Source organism: Diadema antillarum, unplaced genomic scaffold, assembly GCF_040938485.1.
Source record: "Diadema antillarum isolate AM-2024a unplaced genomic scaffold, OU_Dant_1.0 scf00000110, whole genome shotgun sequence".
In the NCBI taxonomy this organism is placed as follows: domain Eukaryota; kingdom Metazoa; phylum Echinodermata; class Echinoidea; order Diadematoida; family Diadematidae; genus Diadema; species Diadema antillarum.
Window position 1 is genome coordinate 2,257,589 of NW_027270999.1, and position 20,014 is coordinate 2,277,602.

At 38.0% G+C, this 20,014-nt stretch overlaps 1 protein-coding gene across 1 annotated transcript in view; it reads right to left on the reverse strand.

The window, feature by feature from the left end:
- Positions 1-14,392: 14,392 nt before the first annotated feature.
- Positions 14,393-20,014, reverse strand: part of LOC139719410 (ras-related protein Rab-3-like) — a 79,542-nt gene continuing 73,920 nt past the window's right edge. Inside the window, exon 5 of the mRNA XM_071630826.1 lies at positions 14,393-14,837. Coding sequence (XP_071486927.1) covers positions 14,650-14,837 — 188 coding nt within the window. The 3' untranslated portion in view covers positions 14,393-14,649. The remainder of the gene's footprint in view (positions 14,838-20,014) is intronic.

A 20,014-nucleotide genomic window follows, 5' to 3' on the forward strand; every position in this document is an offset into this window, starting at 1 on the left:
TAAACAACATGTAGGTATCGCCTTGACGTCAGATGCGTTTCCTTACTGGGGGAACCAATACAGGAATGTGATCGAATTGAAAGGAGTCGCATCTAATTCGGAGAGCAGGAGCCAAAGTGAATACAATAGTATACGCCGCAAACTTCACAACGTATAATGCCGACCACAGTCGAACAAGTTTATGAGATGCGATGAGAAGTTGAGAACATAATATATTATAGAGAGAAACCAAATCGTAAGAAAGGTACATAGTTTGTATGACTATGAACAAAAATGATATTTACACAAGAAAGCAGTCACATTAATGATCCTTGCAAAAGTGTTTGTTCAAAAAAAGTGATTATACATTAACATGCATGATGATTATTTGCTGTCGAGACGCACACACAAAACAATCCACATGTATGTTTTATGTAGACATATTCAAACAAATAGGCACCCTACTTTGTTTAAATATACATACACACACATTTGGTGTATAGATAGATACATAGGGAGAGAGAGAGGGGGGGGGAGGGAGGGAAAAGGGGGCCCATTGAGTGTAAATATCAACACGTAAGAGTGTAAGCTCGAGAAAGAGAGAAAAGAATGAGATTGGGAAGCATTAAAGTCTCGCTGAAACAGGTGAACAGGTGGATAAACCACATTGAGTGAATGAGCTTATAAAGCAGAGTGTATGACGTAGGAGCCGCCTTCGCCTATACTGTTTCTCTCGCTAAGTGGTTTTCGTTTCCAGACATTCGGGAGTTTAAGGTCATATGATAGTGCACAGGACAAAGCCGAATGGTATAAAGTTCCGCGGATTTGGCTGTGTGTATGTGTCTGTATGAATGAATGTGTGTGGGAGCGGGGAGGGGGTGGGGTGGATTGGGAGGGGCTTACTGCGAATTTCGTTAACGTCTTTGTTTTCTTAGCTTTAACTCAAGTGAGAAAAGTGCGAATCTTCTCCTACGTTATCTTTAGATAATGATGTATGTCATACATGCTTCATTGGATTGTTCACCCCACGATTCTTTTGTGACATTATTAGCTTTGCCGAGATAAAGTAAATGAAATTATAGTCCTGTATAAACACAAGAGACTTTATTTCATCTCACAAAGATAAGATACTTTTTTTGTGTGTGCGAGGGGAGTGGGTGGTTTAGTTTAGTTTTTGTTTTGTTTTGCGTTGAAAAGATACAGTCTTGTATCATTTGTTTCAATTATTACATTACACATGACATCACTTGTGTAAAAGTTTAGTGAAGATTCCTTCACCTCCATTTAAGTTTCTTGATGTCCGTAGTGCTTGGTAAGAGGGAAATACACGTTATTTCACATAGGCCCCATTCATCATTACTTGACACATCTTACACTAATATTTCACATCAAATGATTTACATAAATATTGGTCGATGATTGGTCAAACCGCAATCACGTGCATAATAGAACGAGGATCGAAACCTATATTGCCTGCAGTGCCGCCACGTCGGGTAATATTCCTTACAGGGACTCGCTGCCTAGGGGACTATAATGATTATCATGTGTATTAGACCATGTAACACTGAGTAGTATCTTTGGATATATGATTTCCTCCTCGAGACAACATTTTTACCCTCAGTAATGTGCACTTCGGGGAAAATATAACTCCCGTGGGAATGTCAAGTGTTATATTACATTTATAGTCAAGCGGTATCTGTGTAATATCATGAACATAGTTTATATCTAGATAGATACAGAGTAATGAACAACGTGGGAGTGAGTATGGAGGCATGACTTCAATGTGAGGGCGCAAGTCAGTCTGTTCTGATGGGTCATCACCATTGCTCTTCACGTACACACATCACTCAATACACACACACATACGCACACACAATCGTATGTACACATACGATACGCAGCCACACATACATCTAAATAGAACCTACAATGTACACACAAGACAGTCCTCGATTGGAAACTTCTTTTGAATATGAAAAGCGTGTCAAAGCTGTCTGTCGTTATTCGACTGACTTCCTAATCTATGCCTCTCTCTGATCTCCTCTTCCGCTCACTGTAATCTTCTTACACCATCACTCTGAACGAAAACAAGTTCTCTCCTATTCTACAAATGCATGACAGGAAGGGATGGTTGAGGAGGGGGCGAAAGGGAAAATTATAAATAGCGAAAGGGGAGAAATGGTGTTTGGAAGATCATCCTTCAACTAACCAAAAAAATGAGCTAAATGATTTATGAGGAAACAGTGGATATACTGTGGAAGAAGTTCATATCTTAGGTAGATAGACTTAACGTACTCTCCCACGATGTCATGGCAGAGTGCAAAAGCCTCTATCCTTGTTTACCTCAGTCTTGGTGTTTGCCTGACAAATAAGGTCACTGTCCATTATCGTATCCTGACTCATTATTGCTAATCATGTCGGCCTGTATGACTTGATACTAAGAATTCTGCATGAGGCAGGCAAGATACAAGGCTCCAATCACGAAGTGAGATAGGCCTATGGCAATACATGACACCGTGGTGGGGGACAGTTGAAAACAATGTTTATCTGCATTCATTCGTAATGTATTTACAACGGATATTTGGAAGGAATTTCTTGTTTTTCCCTTCCCCTCAAGAGCAATATCAGTGTTTGGTTGTTTGATGTTTGTTTACTTGGATGGTTGATTGTTATATGTTTGCTTGCTTCTTTGTTCGTTTGTTGTGTCTTTTTTTTTTGGGGGGGGGGGGGGGGTATTTGTTTGATCTCACAAGCACATTCTTGAGATCATGTGATAACTTCCGAGATCAGTTATTACACTCTGATATTCGACATTTTTTTTTAATGCTATAACTTCCTAGTAGAGAATACTTCGCTTCCGTAACAACTCTTGCGACACATTATCAGGTTCAGAGGTATTTTTTAGACTGGTAGGCTTTCAGACACGCCTTAGAATAGAGCACGTCTTCAAACTCCAAGAACATGCGATACAAAATACTATACGAAGATACAATATCTATATTGTTATTTTGTAAAGTAAACCATTGTGTTACAGTTTACAGCTTTTCAAGTATGCTGTTTGACGACACTGAGACACTAAAATAGAGTTTATTGGCGGTGTGTCTGTATAATGACTAGCGATTAATAAACATAGAACCCGAGTAGAGCGCAAATTTCACGTTTTCCTGGGTGAAGCATCAAATACATTTATGTTTTCTAAGAATGGTATGAATAAGAATGAGAGCGATTCCTGGAAGGAACAGCCATTACATTGAACTCAGAGAAAAGATGATCAACGTAAGAGTTCATATCCTTGATTCAGAGAGGACAAGATATACATTAGCATTCGATCACGGTGATGAGTTATTGGAGGATAATAGGGAACGGTGAAATAAGATTTATTTTAAAAACCATTATAAGAATGTAAAATTTGGAGTGGAGCGTAGGAGTATATCAGAGAGTGATGCATTGACAGGAATAGAGAGATTAATACTCAGTATCTAGGTCATATACATAGCTCTATAAGAAGGAATATAAAAGTTTACCACCTACGATGATCCTTGTTATTATCCCGAAAACTTATAGAACTCGAAGTCGATAGGGACTAAGGCTAATAATGGGTTCACAGATAAGATAAACAGATAGGTGGCTAGATTTAGAAAGAGAAAGAGAGAGCGAGAAAGAGAGTGCAAATACTGTGCTCAGAGGGGAAAACATCAGGCAACATGCGGAAATGAGATGCGGCGTTCGTAAGTTGATGGATAGCCGATTACTGTAAGACAGGGACGTTGTATGGGAAGAGGATCTGCTCTAAATCTCACAGAGATCATTATATACGAAAAAACCAGATACAAAAATGACTTGTCTGTATACATGCAATGTCCTGGTAGCACTCTGGAGGAGTGTATTAAAACCAGATAGTTGTCTTTGTGTTGTCCAAGACGATTTTGATTTCCATTCCCGTTTGATCGAAACGTAACACTATACCCACCACAATATTCCTCATCCTGATGATCAGATTTGTCCTTCTCTGGCCCCTTGTCTATAAAGATACAATCTGATGATCACCTGATTGAAAGAAAGAGCAATAGTCTCATAAAAATTATTGATAAGACTCACCCCCTCCGAAAACCCAGAAGTTGAAACATTGAAACCTGAGTTAGAGTAGTGATAGTGGTGTAGTTATTCAAAATTATGGTTAAAACAATGTTTTGCCGATTATTTCATGTAGTACAACACGTGCCTCTTTCCATACCGTAAGCACTATCACTTGACGTGCGTGAGTATTAACGACTAAATAAAATGTCATTTCTGACATTATTTCTCCGGAAGTGTACTTGCAATAAATGCTATTTTCATAAGTCTCTTGCAGTAGTATGAGATATCTCGAACATGTGACAGACATACTGAGCAAACAACACTGGATACATGTGAGCATATTACAAGTCTCCTAGAATTACCAACAATTTAAAAAATGCCGAGAATTGTCGTACTTCGATGAAGGTGACGAGATGAAGTGTAATGTGCTCAAGGTAAACCCAAGTATAATGCCGGTCAAAAGAGACATGAACAGCCTTTCTTTTGCCCCTGATGAGGGCTATACGAATTCCTAACAAAGTATAATTGACAAGAAGAACATGATCCCTTGTCAGGGATACAGAAAAAATGGGGGAAGGAGAGAAAGAATAGACGTCGGGGTGACGATTCTCCTGGGAGACAGTATGAATACAGCACGAAGAGAAACAGATATAGATGGTACAGTAATGGGCAGACAGACAGACAGAAAGTCAAACAAACATATATAATAGATAGATAGGAAGGTAGGTGGATAGATAGATAGATAGATAGATATAATATAGTTAGATAGATAGATAGATAAATAGATAGATATAGATAGATAGATAGATAGATAGATAGATGAACAGATATGTGATAGATACATAGAAAGAAACAAACATAGAGTGAAGAGAAGAGCCAGCGAGATACATGTACTAAGCAAAATGCTAAGCGAAACACATTACCCAAAAGAAAGGTTTGGAGATACCCAGAGACGGGGGCAAACAGAGAAAGAATGACAGCATGAATATCACAGTATGCTTTATGTACAAAATACTGATAGCGGTAATGCTTTTATCAAAGCTAAGAGTTTCTAAAATCTTTCTTCCCTTGATACTCTCTCACATTTTCGGCATCCATCAAACGGTCACTGATTATCCGTTGTCCTCGTTCTAGCGCTGGAATTCCCTCTTCAGAAGAGGCGAGCGTCATCTCAGACGATATCTTGGTTTGATGTTTGATTGATGAATATGGGTCGAGGATAAAACTATGGGTCGAGGATAAAACTATGGTTCAAGTGCTTTGTCTTTATAGACAAGGATATACCATATTCCGCGACACTCTTTCTAATCCCTTCTTATCTTGAAAATGATACTTTATCAGTATCCCCAATTGGCTTGTTTAAGCAATTTATTATCCCACTGAGATAGTGTGAAATCTCTACCCTTGGGTCGAGAGAGCATTTGTTTTTTGTTTCTCTCTTGCAGCATTCGTTGTTTTATTCGATATCATGATGATCATAATGACGACCATAATGGGTTGACATTATCCTCGCAATCGTTAGAATACTTTGAGGATATTTTGTGTAGGACGAGCTGCTGATAACAAATGCGTAAGTTCGGAAAAATCCTTCACAGAGTTTTAGGGGGAAAGCATCACAGAAGTTATAACGACCAAAGCGTACCTTTATTTTATTTTTATATCATATTTTCAACTGTAGATGAAATAGGTAGATTTAATGAACACTGTTATCCTAAATTATAAAAACAGCAGCAACAACAACAACACACACACACGGACACACAAACACGCTGTATACTACTTTCACCAGAATTCGATGTAATTCGTTTAAGAAGGAAAACATTTTTTTTCTTTCATTTCACTCCTTGTCATTGTCATTTATAAATATTCAAAGGTTCAGCATCGCTTAATTAAATTTTCTTTCTTTCGCCATGTCGTCAGTAGAGATTGAGTGTAAGCTTGTGTTTGCGTTGTTCATTTTTGCATGTGCTTATACCTGCATATTTGACATGTGTACATTTCACGTGCCAGAGCCATTTTCTTTCCAAGTTTACCTTCTAAGTTTCCGTTTTCTAGCCTGACGTCCTCGGAGATAATAACAATATCTCATCCCAGAGTTCAGATCGGTTATAACTCAATAAAAACACACCCACTTGTCTGACATTTTACAACGTTAAATAAAAAATATAAAGAACAGCCTTTCTTTGAGCCCGCGGGGATGGGGATGAAAAGGTATGACCTGAACCCTCGTCTTACTTTAAACTAGATTATAAGAACTAGATTGTAGGTAAAGCTGAATAAGAGTTCGGCAAAAGGGGAAATAAGGTCCATCTCGGTGGTTCCATTTAGATCACAGGTGGTAGAAACTCTATCTCCCTGGCTAAAAATGTGGGGACCTACTTCTTTCGGTAAGTGCGTAATGGCATCGAATGCAATAAGTTTATTTTAGGTGGATGTGGGTAGGAAAAAGTTATGTTATACCCAGAGTACGGGTCGCACACCAGTCTCGAGGAAGATCAGTATATACATGTATGTCAAGAATTCACATTTCACCCGTTCTATTTAAAAAGAAAAAAAAAAGGAAATGCTAAAATAGTTATGCTGCAGAATGTAAAGAGATAAACTTACTAAAATGAACGCTGACGATGTGATCTGAAATTAATGTATGAGTACAATATATTACTGTATAGACCCACACTTAACGTCATATCATATTCATAATCCCTTTCTTACAATGATCATTCCTCTACTCCTCCTCATGATAACCACCACCACCACCACTACTACCACCACTACCACTACCACCACTACCACCCCCACCACCACCACTACCACCACCACCACTACCACCACCACTACCACTACCACTACCACTACCACCACTACCACCACCACTACCACTACCACCACTACCACCCCCACCACCACCACTACCACCACCACCACTACCACCACCACTACCACCACTACCACCACCACTACCACCACCACCACTACCACCCCCACCACCACCACTACCACCACCACCACCACCACTACCACCACCACTACCACTACCACCACTACCACCACCACTACCACCACCACTACCACCACTACCACCACCACTACCACCACCACCACTACCACCCCCACCACCACCACTACCACCACCACCACCACCACTACCACCACCACTACCACTACCACCACTACCACCCCCACCACCACCACTACCACCACCACCACTACCACCACCACCACTACCACCACCAGCACCACCACTACCACCACTACCACCACCACGTCAATCACCGTCTGTGGTCATTATTAATTGTGTAATTAAGCAGTGTTAAGTATAGAAAACAGGAGGAAAACATCTGGTAATCCGTCTTAATGTCCATAGCGCTAAAATTAGATCATGGCTATGCTGTAATAGGCCCCTGACACCTCAATGTTAACAAGCCCCCCCCCCCCCCCCCCTTCCATCTCCATCCTACTCGTCAGAATGACGTCATAGCTTGTGTCTAGTAAAACGCTGATTATGTGTTCTATCATGTCTGTTTGATCGCCTGCCAAGAGTCCCTCACCGCCATCAGGGACATTCTCACACCAAGGAAATCACCATACCTTCTCCTTACATGGGAAAAAAATAAACGTGATTTGAATCTTGCGTTGTGTCTCCCAGTGATATTACAGGGCCATTACAAACCACATACATGTTTTATAATTTTTTTCTAATCATTACAAATCATTTGTAAATCATTTGATCATGTTTGTGATATGATTTAATAAAACATACACACAAAAAAAAGACTCCACATACAGTACATCAATGATTCGAGTGCCTGGTCTTCGACTGCGGAAGGCCCGTTTCCTACGGGAACCTGGTGACCTTTGTATTAAGTCTATGGGGATTTCAGAATTCAGTATGGAACGGGTTAAGGCATATAGATTAGTATACTTGAGTTAGGATCAGGCATTGATTGATAGTTGATTAAAGGAGATATTAAGAGAAACAGTAGAAGAGAGGAGGACGGAGACAACACACACAAGTAAGTACCGGTAGCTTACATCCGTTCGAAAGCAGATATATCATAAGCAAGCATAAACTATGAAACTGATATAAGTAGATACTGTATATACAGTCACATAGACATACATACAAACATACATACACACATACATACATACGCACATGCATATTAATATACAGTACATGCATACATAAGGTACTTACAAGTACAATGGACACCTAACGATGGTGGATTGATGATTATGACACGCTTAAGAGTGAAAAAATTCATGCGACCCCCCCCCCCCCACAAAAAACCCCAACAAAACAGTGGTCGATTAAATCATTATTGACGTTAGCTTTCTGCTGATACGGTCTGCAAGAGTACATTACTTTGTCTTCACTAAGCCCCCTTTTGACTGACTTGGATTTATATCAGAATGAGAAGTGAAAGAAACTTTTAGAAACATAGAGACACATGAAGGGGGGGGGGGGGAGGGGGGGATAGAAAGAGAAAAAATAGAGATAGATGAGAATGTATCGCTGTATTTTATGTAGCCGGGTTATTGTATCACAACTGTGCTAATTCTGAGTGTTAATCACGTCACTACATCTTTGCATTTAATCACATTCTCTTTGTTTACTCAATGTTATTTAAGTAAGAATAATTCTGGTGCCTATCTTCAAGCACACTCTGGCCTGCTGCATGAAGTCTATAAGAAACCATGGTCGGGAATGGCGCCGTATATAGCCTAAATAGACGTAATTTGATTTCTGCGGCTTTGCGTCACGTGGTAACGAGTTTATCCAGATGTCAGTAGACACACAGTGAGTACCATCGGACGCCACTGACTAATAATGACTGTACGTACTGTATCATCGCATCGCACAGTGCAAGGCCATGATACGTGCATCCTGCCTTCATAAGCTACAATGTGAACGATATGATTCTGTACAATAATAAACGTTTGATAATCAGTGAAATATGAGACGAAAGAACTAATCTTTGGCCATTTCAGTTGTGGTAATTGACGAAGTAATTAAGCCTTAATCAATCCCCAGCTTTCTTACACTTAGATATTTTTGTATCTTGATACCGAATAATTGACTTGTGATTGTGATATTTTGTTTTAGTTTAGAAATGGGGAAAATAAGGAAATGGAAAAAGAAGTATGTCAAGAATTGCGATGTATGAGCCACAAAGTTGAGTCTCTGACGCAAAGCATCTCTTTCTCTCTCTAAAATTGTATTTATATACTGAGCCATTTCGTATCAGTTGCTGAAGGAAAAAAACACCACACATTGGGAAACAGAATCAAAATACTTTATTCTGGCGCGTTTCGGGAATTATGCCAAAACGTCGACATTTCCTCTGATACTATTTAAGTGTTTGCCTCGCGGCATGTGCAGAATTTACATGGATGTGGGAGAGGCGATCCTGTGCAGAGATCTCTCGAGTAATACAGCAGCTTTGAGGGTGTAGGTTGTTTCTTTTCTTACTTGGAATTTGACCGTAAATTTATCGACGGAAAATGATACTTCTTGAAAGCTTTTTATAGATTGTCTAAATATGTCTTTCTTTCACTCTTTATCATGTTTATGTAGGTGAAAAAAAAAAGGACATGAATTAAGCATGTCACAGACAATTCGTAGAATAAAAGGAGGGTATGGATGATACACGTGACAGACACACAGTAGACTCCTACACCACTTCTTCCTTCTCCTTGCCATGTGACATGTTTCACGTTTGAAATCTTGTACGGAGTTTTTAGAGATGTCAACACGTGTTACTATCCCTTTAGTATTTAAGAAGCTTTGGTCAGTGCAAAAAGAACACGCTCCGTAACGCTTGTACCGGATTAAGATGCATATATCTATATATCATCTATATTATACATACATATATATATATATATATATATATATATATATTTGTGTGTGTATATATATGAGATATGAGAAAGGAAAGAGAAAACAGTGCGTGTATATCACATATATATGTGTATGTACGTATGTATGTATATATATATACATATATATATGATATACATATATATAAAACACATTGTAAAAATATAGAACAAAACATACTACTAGTACCCAAAACCCAAAACTCTCCAAGAAAAACTACTGTAAATCATGTTTTCGATTTTTTCCAATAACGGTTGCTTTTATTAAATATACCGATTTCTTTATAACTACTGATAATAATAACATATATAATGATAATGTAATTTCACTGTCACCACGATATACAAACGCCACGCATTCAGAATTTATAGACAACGATATGGAAATAGAATGGGAATATTTCTAGCACGGTTTATGAATACTTGGACTCGTATTCCGACTACAGTTAAAGCATAACACAACCTGTACTTCAGATAATTTGTTGTTGGTTTTTGCATGATTTTGCAAACGTATAGACGCCGCTTTTATCCAGATACTTAGTGCTTATACAAATCATCATTCTTTGTTGAACACTAAAATAAATAGCTTTCTTCTACACACATAATGTATACTCTGTTTAAAGAACACTAATTTAGAGAATAATCCTCCTTGTACCACTGCGTCTATGCGGGATATACACAAAGGAAATGGTTGGTTGGAATGGTGTACAAAAAAGAAATACGCAAATATACATTCTGATAATATTCACTACTATACGAACAAAGACACCGATTCCACCTGTATCAAATCTAATGCGCTGTAAGTTTCCCCAAAACAGAAAGATGATGATTAATTCTTAATGATATAGTCATAGGAAACGTCACAGTTATCTTCTTTTTAAAAGCTACATTGAAAAGAGATCAATGGTCATGCAATCGTACAGGAACTCTGCGGGGAGCACGTCGAATGCCAATAATGCTGCGTTGTTCGAACATCTTAGCCGAGGCAAGCATTGTGAGGGGCGCGTGGACGGGTATAGAAGAGGAGACATGGCTGTGATAACGTGTTTCTACTATAACATGACGAGCGGCGTTTAGAACTACGACAGCATAGATATGTCCAGATCCTCACAGTGTGTGTTGTACCTGACTCTTGTTCCCACCTTTTAAAGAGAGTTCAGGAAGTGAATAATTTATGTTTCTCTGACCTGTTCTATGCCACCTGGTATACTTGTTTTAACAATGTCTTCTTCTTTTGTTCGTCAACTGAACTGTCACTGTTTCGGGATTAAAGCGTCATGACATGAGTGGCATAGTAAATCTGGATACTGAACAACGAGAGAGAAGAAGGAAGCTATTACAGTATTCATTTAAGGGAGGTTAAAGAATTCAACTCTTATAAAACCCATACACCCAAACATTTATGGCGTGCACATAGTTTCACGTCAGCAATTTTCACAAACGCTTTTTTTTAAGCGTCTGTTTGTTGTGCATCGCCTTTGGAGACGCCGTTCTGTATTAGGTAACAAACATAATCACCTTTATTACAGACTATTCGTAGCTCAACTCGCAATTTGATTGAACGAAGCTACAGAATACCATCAGTATACGGAAGTTACTAGTATACTAATTTTCAAATGACGTCGACGTTGTTTGCAGTATATGGGTGCTCCAAAACTGTGCGCGTCTGTATGTATGTACCAAACCAATCTATGCTTATTTTGAATCGCTTCGTGCACGGTGTCCGGCGCAATTGCGTTGCCCGTCGCCTCCTCTCATGTTAGAGGGAGGCGAGAGCTTGCGAGCTCGCGCCGGCGGCTTCGCGCTTTTCTTTCCTCGTGAGACAGGGTTGACGTCACTGCTGCTATGGCAACAGAGGATGATTTAATCATGCAAGCCAGAAGAGAGCTATTTTATGCAGCGGTGGTTTTAGGTACGCTTCATCTTGCGCCGGCGCCACGAAAGGCTACTCGGTATCAGCGATGTGCATTCAGCGATCAGAGCTAACTGAACCAACATGGCGGCGCCCTCAAAGCTGAAACGCACTAACAGAAATGTCTTAAAATCAGGAAAAGACATAAGAATCTATCAAAACGGCGCGCATCAGTGTTAAGAGAACGAACGATAAATACAAACAAAAATGTGTTACTTACTAGTTAGTTATATAGCAGCCTACATGAAAGAATGAATAAATGACCATTTGCACTAGTCTGATAAAGTCACTCTGACTACCCATGCAGAGACTAATGGACTAGCGATTTCCGTCTGTAACGTTGTGACACGAGTCTTTTCACCCTTGACGTGAAACACATGTACATATTGCACTTGAAAGAGTGGTGGTACCATTTTATAATATCTGACCATTGGGTTGGGATCCCGTGCTGAACAACCGACAAGACAACGAGAAATAAATATGCTAAAAACTTGAAGTCAATGAATGAATGGATGAATACAGAAGCTTGTATCGTATTTTAAAAGGGCACGAGGAAAAAAAGCACACAATTTACGCTACACAATAATTGTGTTTGTAGCCTCACGCTATTTTCCAACACATGTCAGTAAAACAAAAGAGATGATAACTGTTATAGAAATAATCAAGCAGTTTAGGTAGTAAAAATATCAAGTAAACTGCAAATAATACGTTAGATTTCTTGCAATCCACTTGATGGTGATTATAGTTGGCTTTGAAACATCATTCTGGTGCAAATAATTTGTTCTAAAAAAAGGAAAAAAATAGGGAAGGAAGAATAAAATGTCAGGTCCCTCTTTATCAATGACAGCTCTATTATTTTTTGGGGGTTATGAAGGTGTTCTAAATGTTAGTAGTCATGTTGATAACTTTCACTGTATTTCAGTTGACACTGCATCATAGATCCACCTGTCTGCTTCTCTGGGTGGTTTTCTGGTAAGAAACGTGAGTGTTGACAAATAGCAATTTTATCACACCCCACTTTAACAAAGAACAAATATCCCTCTAATGAATGCAATTACTCTCCACAAATGAAGTGTGTGTGTGTTTGTGTATGTGAATCTGTACGTAAATGTCATTTTATCACATGGTTAGAGTGTAGAAGAAATGTGATTTGATTAGATACAAATGGAAAGGAGAGGACCAACCTTGACGGCTTGGATAAAGAGAATACATTGTACAAACAAAAAACTTGTGACTTATTCATAAAAGAGTTAGCATTTTTTGTTTTCAATATCAAACATATGTCTCTTTCTTGCTTTAGAGAGATATCAATTTCAATACTAACAGATAAAAGTCTTTAGTATTCATTCTTTGAGAAAAGACAAGTTTAGAGTATTGCTCTTCATTTAATTTTTTTCATATAATGTGACAATGATAACTCATCTATATTCTAAATTCAAACATTGTGACATCACCACCATGTAAACTATGCTGATCTAATTTTCAGGAAAAAGAAAATCCCACATTGAATGACACTTTCCAAATAAAACCTCTGCTGGAATGCTTTACACTTTATATGATGGACCCTATGGCATTACTAGAAATGGCAAAGCAAAGCTGGCAAAGAAAAAGATACCTGTGAACATAGCATACATTTTACTGGCAAGCAAATATGCTTCACATTTTCACTTGGAGATTTCCATGCATATTGCCTTTTATTCAAAGTATACATCATCAATAAACCCATACATTCATCACAGTGGTTCTACCCTCATTGTTGTAAATATAAATAGTCGAGGATATAAATTCTTACCACACCTTGTAGTTTTACAACATGATAAACATGAACTATTGATTAACAGAAACCATATGTTATCATTAGACCCAAACTCAAGTACTGGATAGAAAGTATTAAATAGCATTCAAGAGGTTTTTACAATGAGCAATTTTCTCAGCCTTGAGAAGCTACCAGGAATCTCCATGTCATGATAGATAAAAAGTGCCAATTTCTGAAATCATATCCTTGTCTAAGCAAGACAGAGATACCAGAAGTAGTGTCAGAGTTTTATCCAGACACCTGCCCCATGAAACATCTCACTAAACCTGCTTCTTGGCACTTCATCCATTTAAGATAAGAAGCCCAAACCCGAGTTGTGTGAGATGTGCTTCCATTGTAGTCCTTCTTTTTAGGGTTGCCTTAAGCTGCATTTGTACTCATGGTTTATCATACACTATTCACCAAACAACATATCACGTTTGCTTTTGTGTATGTATGTGTGTGTGTGTGTGTCTGTGAGTGGGCGGATTTTATGTGAGCAGGCATGAGTGTGTATTCACACCAATGATCCATTTATCACATTTAGAATGATAGCAACATGGATGCCAGACAAGGGAGTAATCAGACAGGTTCTACAACCACCCCATCCACACCCTGAAGGATCAGTTCTGCTCCTTGCAGTGCAGTTAAGCCAGCACACATGGCAAACGTGAATGTAATGCTCAAATATAGTAAAGACCTTGTGTATCATACCAAGACCCCTCCCAACCCACCCTTATTCCTTCCCAACACAATACCACTAATCACCTTCCATTTGAGCCACATATGACATCACAACCTTTTCTTTCAAACACACATAGAAACAAAACAGTCACAATCTTGTCCCACCATTCTTCATTTAGTCACATATGGCTCGAATGGTAAGAGGAGACACAAAGGAAGGTTGCCACTCCCAAACTCCAGTCTCTATCCCCATCTCACTTGTTCCCATGGTAACTTCCCCCAAACCCTACCACATCCCATCCCTCCATCTATCCCTCTCCTAGCATGAACACGATTGGTTAGCCTGCTGTTGGTCCGGGTTTGTTGGCGTGATTGTGGTGGAAGGTCGAAGGGTCTGGTCAGTGTCGATGGTCTCTGACATCTTGTCACAGATGATGTCCACTAGACGCTCAAAGGTCTGCTTCACATTGATATTCTCCTTTGCACTTGTCTCAAAGAACTCCAACCCTGCAGTGAAAAGAAAAAGAGAAAGAAGGATAGATGTAAACACCACATGAGAAGGACAGATGTAAACACCACATGTCATACATCTGCTAAACATACGACCATTTGGTGTTAATATTCACCACAATCAGTCACAAATCACAGGAAGCACTGTCATGTTTTTCTCCTCCCTCTCTCTCTCTCTCTCTCTCTCTCTCTCTGAGACTCAAGTACAGTTGTGCAGGTCACACTATCTACTGCTAGATCATACATGTCTGATGTTTTCAAGACAGGTTCCTAAATTGTCATGAGTTATTCCTGAATGTCAAGGCCTGATGAAGAGACAAGACATTTCTTTTCATCGCAAACACAGAAATATCACAATATCCCTGATATGAGCAGACCAACAAGAAGAAAATCGTACGAAGGAACCTGGAGAGTATCAGGATGTCAAAACAGACTGCAGTAATGATTGGCCACAGAAACAGCAAGAAGTGTAGATTGAAATAATCCAATCCAATCACACACAAAAGAACATCTAAGTGACACATGACATAAATGGAGTTCACACAACGCACATTAATTGTCCTTTGCAAGGAGTCACTTATGAACAGAAATATCATTAGTGACCCTTTTTTGAGCAAACTAAACAAACACTAACCATCGGTAACAGAATCACAGCCATGGTCTTCAATCTATCATTCTGACCACGTCAGTATGAATCATTTCATGATTATCATTGCAGCGTACTTGGTACTGCTGACCTAGACCTCTGCCTGAGGTAGGGTTAGATGAAACCTGTTCTAACAAGTCCAATGGCGACATTGGTAATCTGAAAATAAGCTGCTACCAATGACACATGAGGAAGGCATAGCTTTTGGACTTGCTCAGCAGAGAAGCAAAATCCATGCAACCTTCAATTGATGCAGAGTCAACAGCACACTCACTTACACACTTGGGTGTTGCTAGGCAACAAACAAACACAAACGTGATGGTGTTGGCAAATGAGACCTTTGCTTGACAGAAATTGGTCACATGATATACTCTTTGTGAAGTGGTCACATGATATACTCTTTGTGAAGTGGTCACATGATGTTCTGTTGGTTTGTCTCATAAAGAAATAACTATGGGCATTAAATTTGTGAGACTGAGAGTATTGCATATGACTACAAAATGCATCATCTGTAATTCAACATTATTTAGATATTATCAGAAATTATCATTACAGTGACTTTAATAGATGAATATAATCAGCCATAATGGTTGGTGATAAGTCCAAGGCAATTTTTAACAACAAACACTATCAACAAAACCATACAACATTAGGGCTAGACATTTTGGGGAGGCCAAAAGGCATGATAGGGTTACTAGGATTAAAAATTGATTGTTATAAATTTTCCTTTCATTGTGGGCCACTACATTCCTTTTCTTTACCACCAAATTTTGAATTTAAAAATTTTATCACTGGAGAAAAAAGTTAGTGGGGAGCCCTAAACATGAATTCAGTTCTACTCTATCAAAAGTGCTTTGAAGGATACTGTTGTTTTTTTTATAGGATATCAGAAAATGGGTTGTTCACACTCATATCATGGACACAAATACAAGGAATGTAAAAATTGAGTGCATTCAGAAGATAGAGATAGACAAAGCTTGCCATTCTGTAAAACCACTAACTGGTTTTTAGGTTATTACTAAATTTTCTGTTACAAGTGGAAAACAAGCATTTAACACAAAAGTCATGTTTCTCCAAGGAAGTTTGAAGAACATAAATGTTAAGATAAAATATCCATAGAGTCTATTCTTTCCCATTTCTAGGCCTTATTAAGTCCACAGATGTTGTTGATATTTGTTCAAATAATTGAGATATACAAATACTGTTATGAAAACCAATTATGGAGTAATATATATTGTACAGCTGTACTTGCATCTGATTGAGAATGTTATTTTCAGTCAGTGAGTTTAATCAAGGTGTAAAAATACAGGATTTTTTACATAGTATGTGCTTGAAATAGCATCCTACTTCAGTAGGACAAAATATATCAGAGGCATAAACTAGGTGATATACCAGATACAGATTAATGATGTAGACATTTTATCTAATGCTAATTTTCTTGTGTATGCACTATTCCAATGCAAGAAACTCATTTCAAACATCAAATCTGTGTACTTCTGTCAAGTTGAGAGTCAGTTCAAGAGAGGGAGCAATACCATACACTAAAAAAATACATTATTTTCTGAAATAAATATAGGAGGATGATTGTTGGTTAAGATACAATCTGTATTCTCTCGAAACAACTGCATCTTCTCTTGAATAGCATGTTCATAGTACTATAATCAGAGAGCAATTTAACTTTTCCAGCATCGCTGAGAAGAAAATGGATTTTGTTTTGCATCGCTGAGAAACTCCTCCAAGTGAAGGGGAAGAAAGAAGCGGGGGCTGAAGACATTAATCAACCTGGTCACAATTATTAACTCTCAGCTGGCCTGACCTTTACAGACTTTCAAAGGGAATCATGGCAAAAGGCAGCAGGACAGGAAGGCAGACAAACCAGCAGAAATTAGACTCTGCTTCTGGAACTAAAAAGTGGGACATCTTGATCTGGGCATCTCTAGGCCATTGCCTCTTATCATTTATTCATGGTGGGGAGGGGAGGATGGTTGAACAGGTGCATGAACAATGTGCAGTACATTCATTTTAAAGGTGCTGAGACTTTTCAGAACGATGAAAAATCTACTGAAGGGATTGTAGAGATTTTAGAGTGATGCGGCCCTGAGCTTTGGTTTCCAATATCTCAAATGAATGGAAATATCCCTGTATGCCCAATGCCATGAATAGAACAGTGGAAACATCTCTGACTGATATGGACAGCTTGCATCTTTTAACAAAGCAGGCTCCTACATTTTCCAGAACTCTTACACAATTCAAATATTTCTCATTCATTCGCCTGAAAAAAAGCACTTCTGTGAAGCTTAATGATAGCTTTAATATCTTAAATGAAATAGTGAATGGTTGACTCAAACCAATTTCAAATTGTGCTATTCTTAAGCTGCAGAAATGAAACAAATCTAGTAGAAAGAAAAATAACACATTTTGCAAACGATAAGAATAACACACAAATTGGATATGGTTTAGCTACCCACTGTGTCACCTTCTTGGTTTTCATAGAAAGTTCAAGTCAGCCTGGGCTACTGTTAAGATACTGTCTTAACTTGGTGCTCTTTGCTTTCTTCTGTTTCATACAAAAGCTCTACCCACATATGGGTTTACATTTTCCTTGACACTGTAATCAAACCAAACCAAAGGTTTGCTCTTGTTTCCTTTCTTCTGGCAATATCCATGACTGCCTAATTGCAGTCATCCCAGATATCTAAACTGGCAACCATGGCCCCACAAATAAAAAGAGAAAACTTGAAAATCAGCAATGGCAATGTCAAGGTCAGAGAGAATTACAAGGAGGATAATAGAAATTGGTATAATTCTGGATTCTAAGGGTAAATTCTGGTCGTAGTGTGTATAGAGACAGAGAGTATATACCAGCACTTCTATCTCAAAACTATCTGTCAACTTTAGTTTCAATCATAAATATCTGCATACAAGGGAATTATGACCCATATTCACTGTCTCTGGATAACCATATTTATAGTAAGTACAAGATCACGTTACATTTTAGTAAGGGTTATAAAATACATGAGATACTTGAATATTTGCTCTTTTTGCAAGCCATACAAATTGTGTACAAAGTACCATCACATAATTTGAACAAAGGACAGTTTTGATCTTATTTCCGTCAATTGTGTTCCTCCTTCTGCTATGCATGAAGCTGAGCATCAAACCTTTTTTCCTATGACATGATACCAACGTTTATATGCAATGAAAAGACACAATCCAAATGCTGATATAACAAGTGAAAGATTCTACAACATGTATTACTGTTTCTTCACAGTAACAAACTAGAAGAATTGATCTCATTGTTTGTTTGTTTGTTGTTGTTGTGTATGTCTTCATCCAGTGCCTGATAATTTTAGGGCATGGTGATTATATTCAGGGCAAAGTCTGTTTCCGAAGTGCTATCCCAGTCATTTCAAAATAGCTCAGTAATGTTTCATGTTATGCCACTGAGGTTGAGGCGCAAAACAATCACAATAAGTCATATTAAATCTGAATAACAGTTTTCATTTTCTCATATACAATCACCAGTAATTAAGCAGAGAATTGAATTGCATGTTCTAACTATGCTTTTTAGTGTACTTGAAATAAGATATATCTCAAAGGTACAGTAAAACCAGAAATGTTTGCATTCATTTTCATTTTGAAATTTTTGCAAGAACCAAGATTTGTGAAATTGGGATGCACATAAAAGTTCTTGTCATAACTATATGCGCTGAATGCCAATGGCAATTTGTGAAAATTTCATGCTGCGAACATTTCTTGCTTTACACTTGGATATAAGCTCACAACATCAGGTCCTATATAGCAATGTACATATTACAAGAATTAATTAGAATTTGTTGTGAGATTATAGGGCATTATTTTATTTCTTAGAAATGTGCTCAGTCAATCAACAAAACTCTCCAGGTGAAAACTACACAACATTACTCATTGAAAATAAATTTGTACCTTCAAGGAAGTAGCAACATGTAAAAGATCTTTGTATGTATCTTTATCTACATCTCTCTTTCTTTCCTTCTCTCTCTCTCTCTATATATATATATACATATATATATATATATATATATATATATATATATATATGGTATATAACATGAAACATAACATTGTAGAATTCATAATTTATTGAATTGGCATCCTATCTATCATTTTTGTCTAGTGCAGTCATGCATGCATTACAAAGAGTGACTAAATTTGCACTAATTTGATTAGTGATGCATGCAATATTGTGGAGATTCCTTGCAATCAAATACTCAATACTGAATGCTTACATACAAATCTGATATCACAATTGTGACTTTTGTCAAAATATGCCTTAAAAAAGACAGTAAGAGACTGTTGAAAACAAAAACAGTAGTTTATATACACAATATTGCAGATAGCTTTGACTGAAAACTGGCTACAATTAAGCTTTTCTGTTGACCTCTACATGACCTAAATGCATCCCTGTTCAAGCTCTGATGGCAAGCCAATATAGCCCAGAGAAATTACCTCCGATCCTTTCCATACATTATGAGATTTCCTCCTGTAG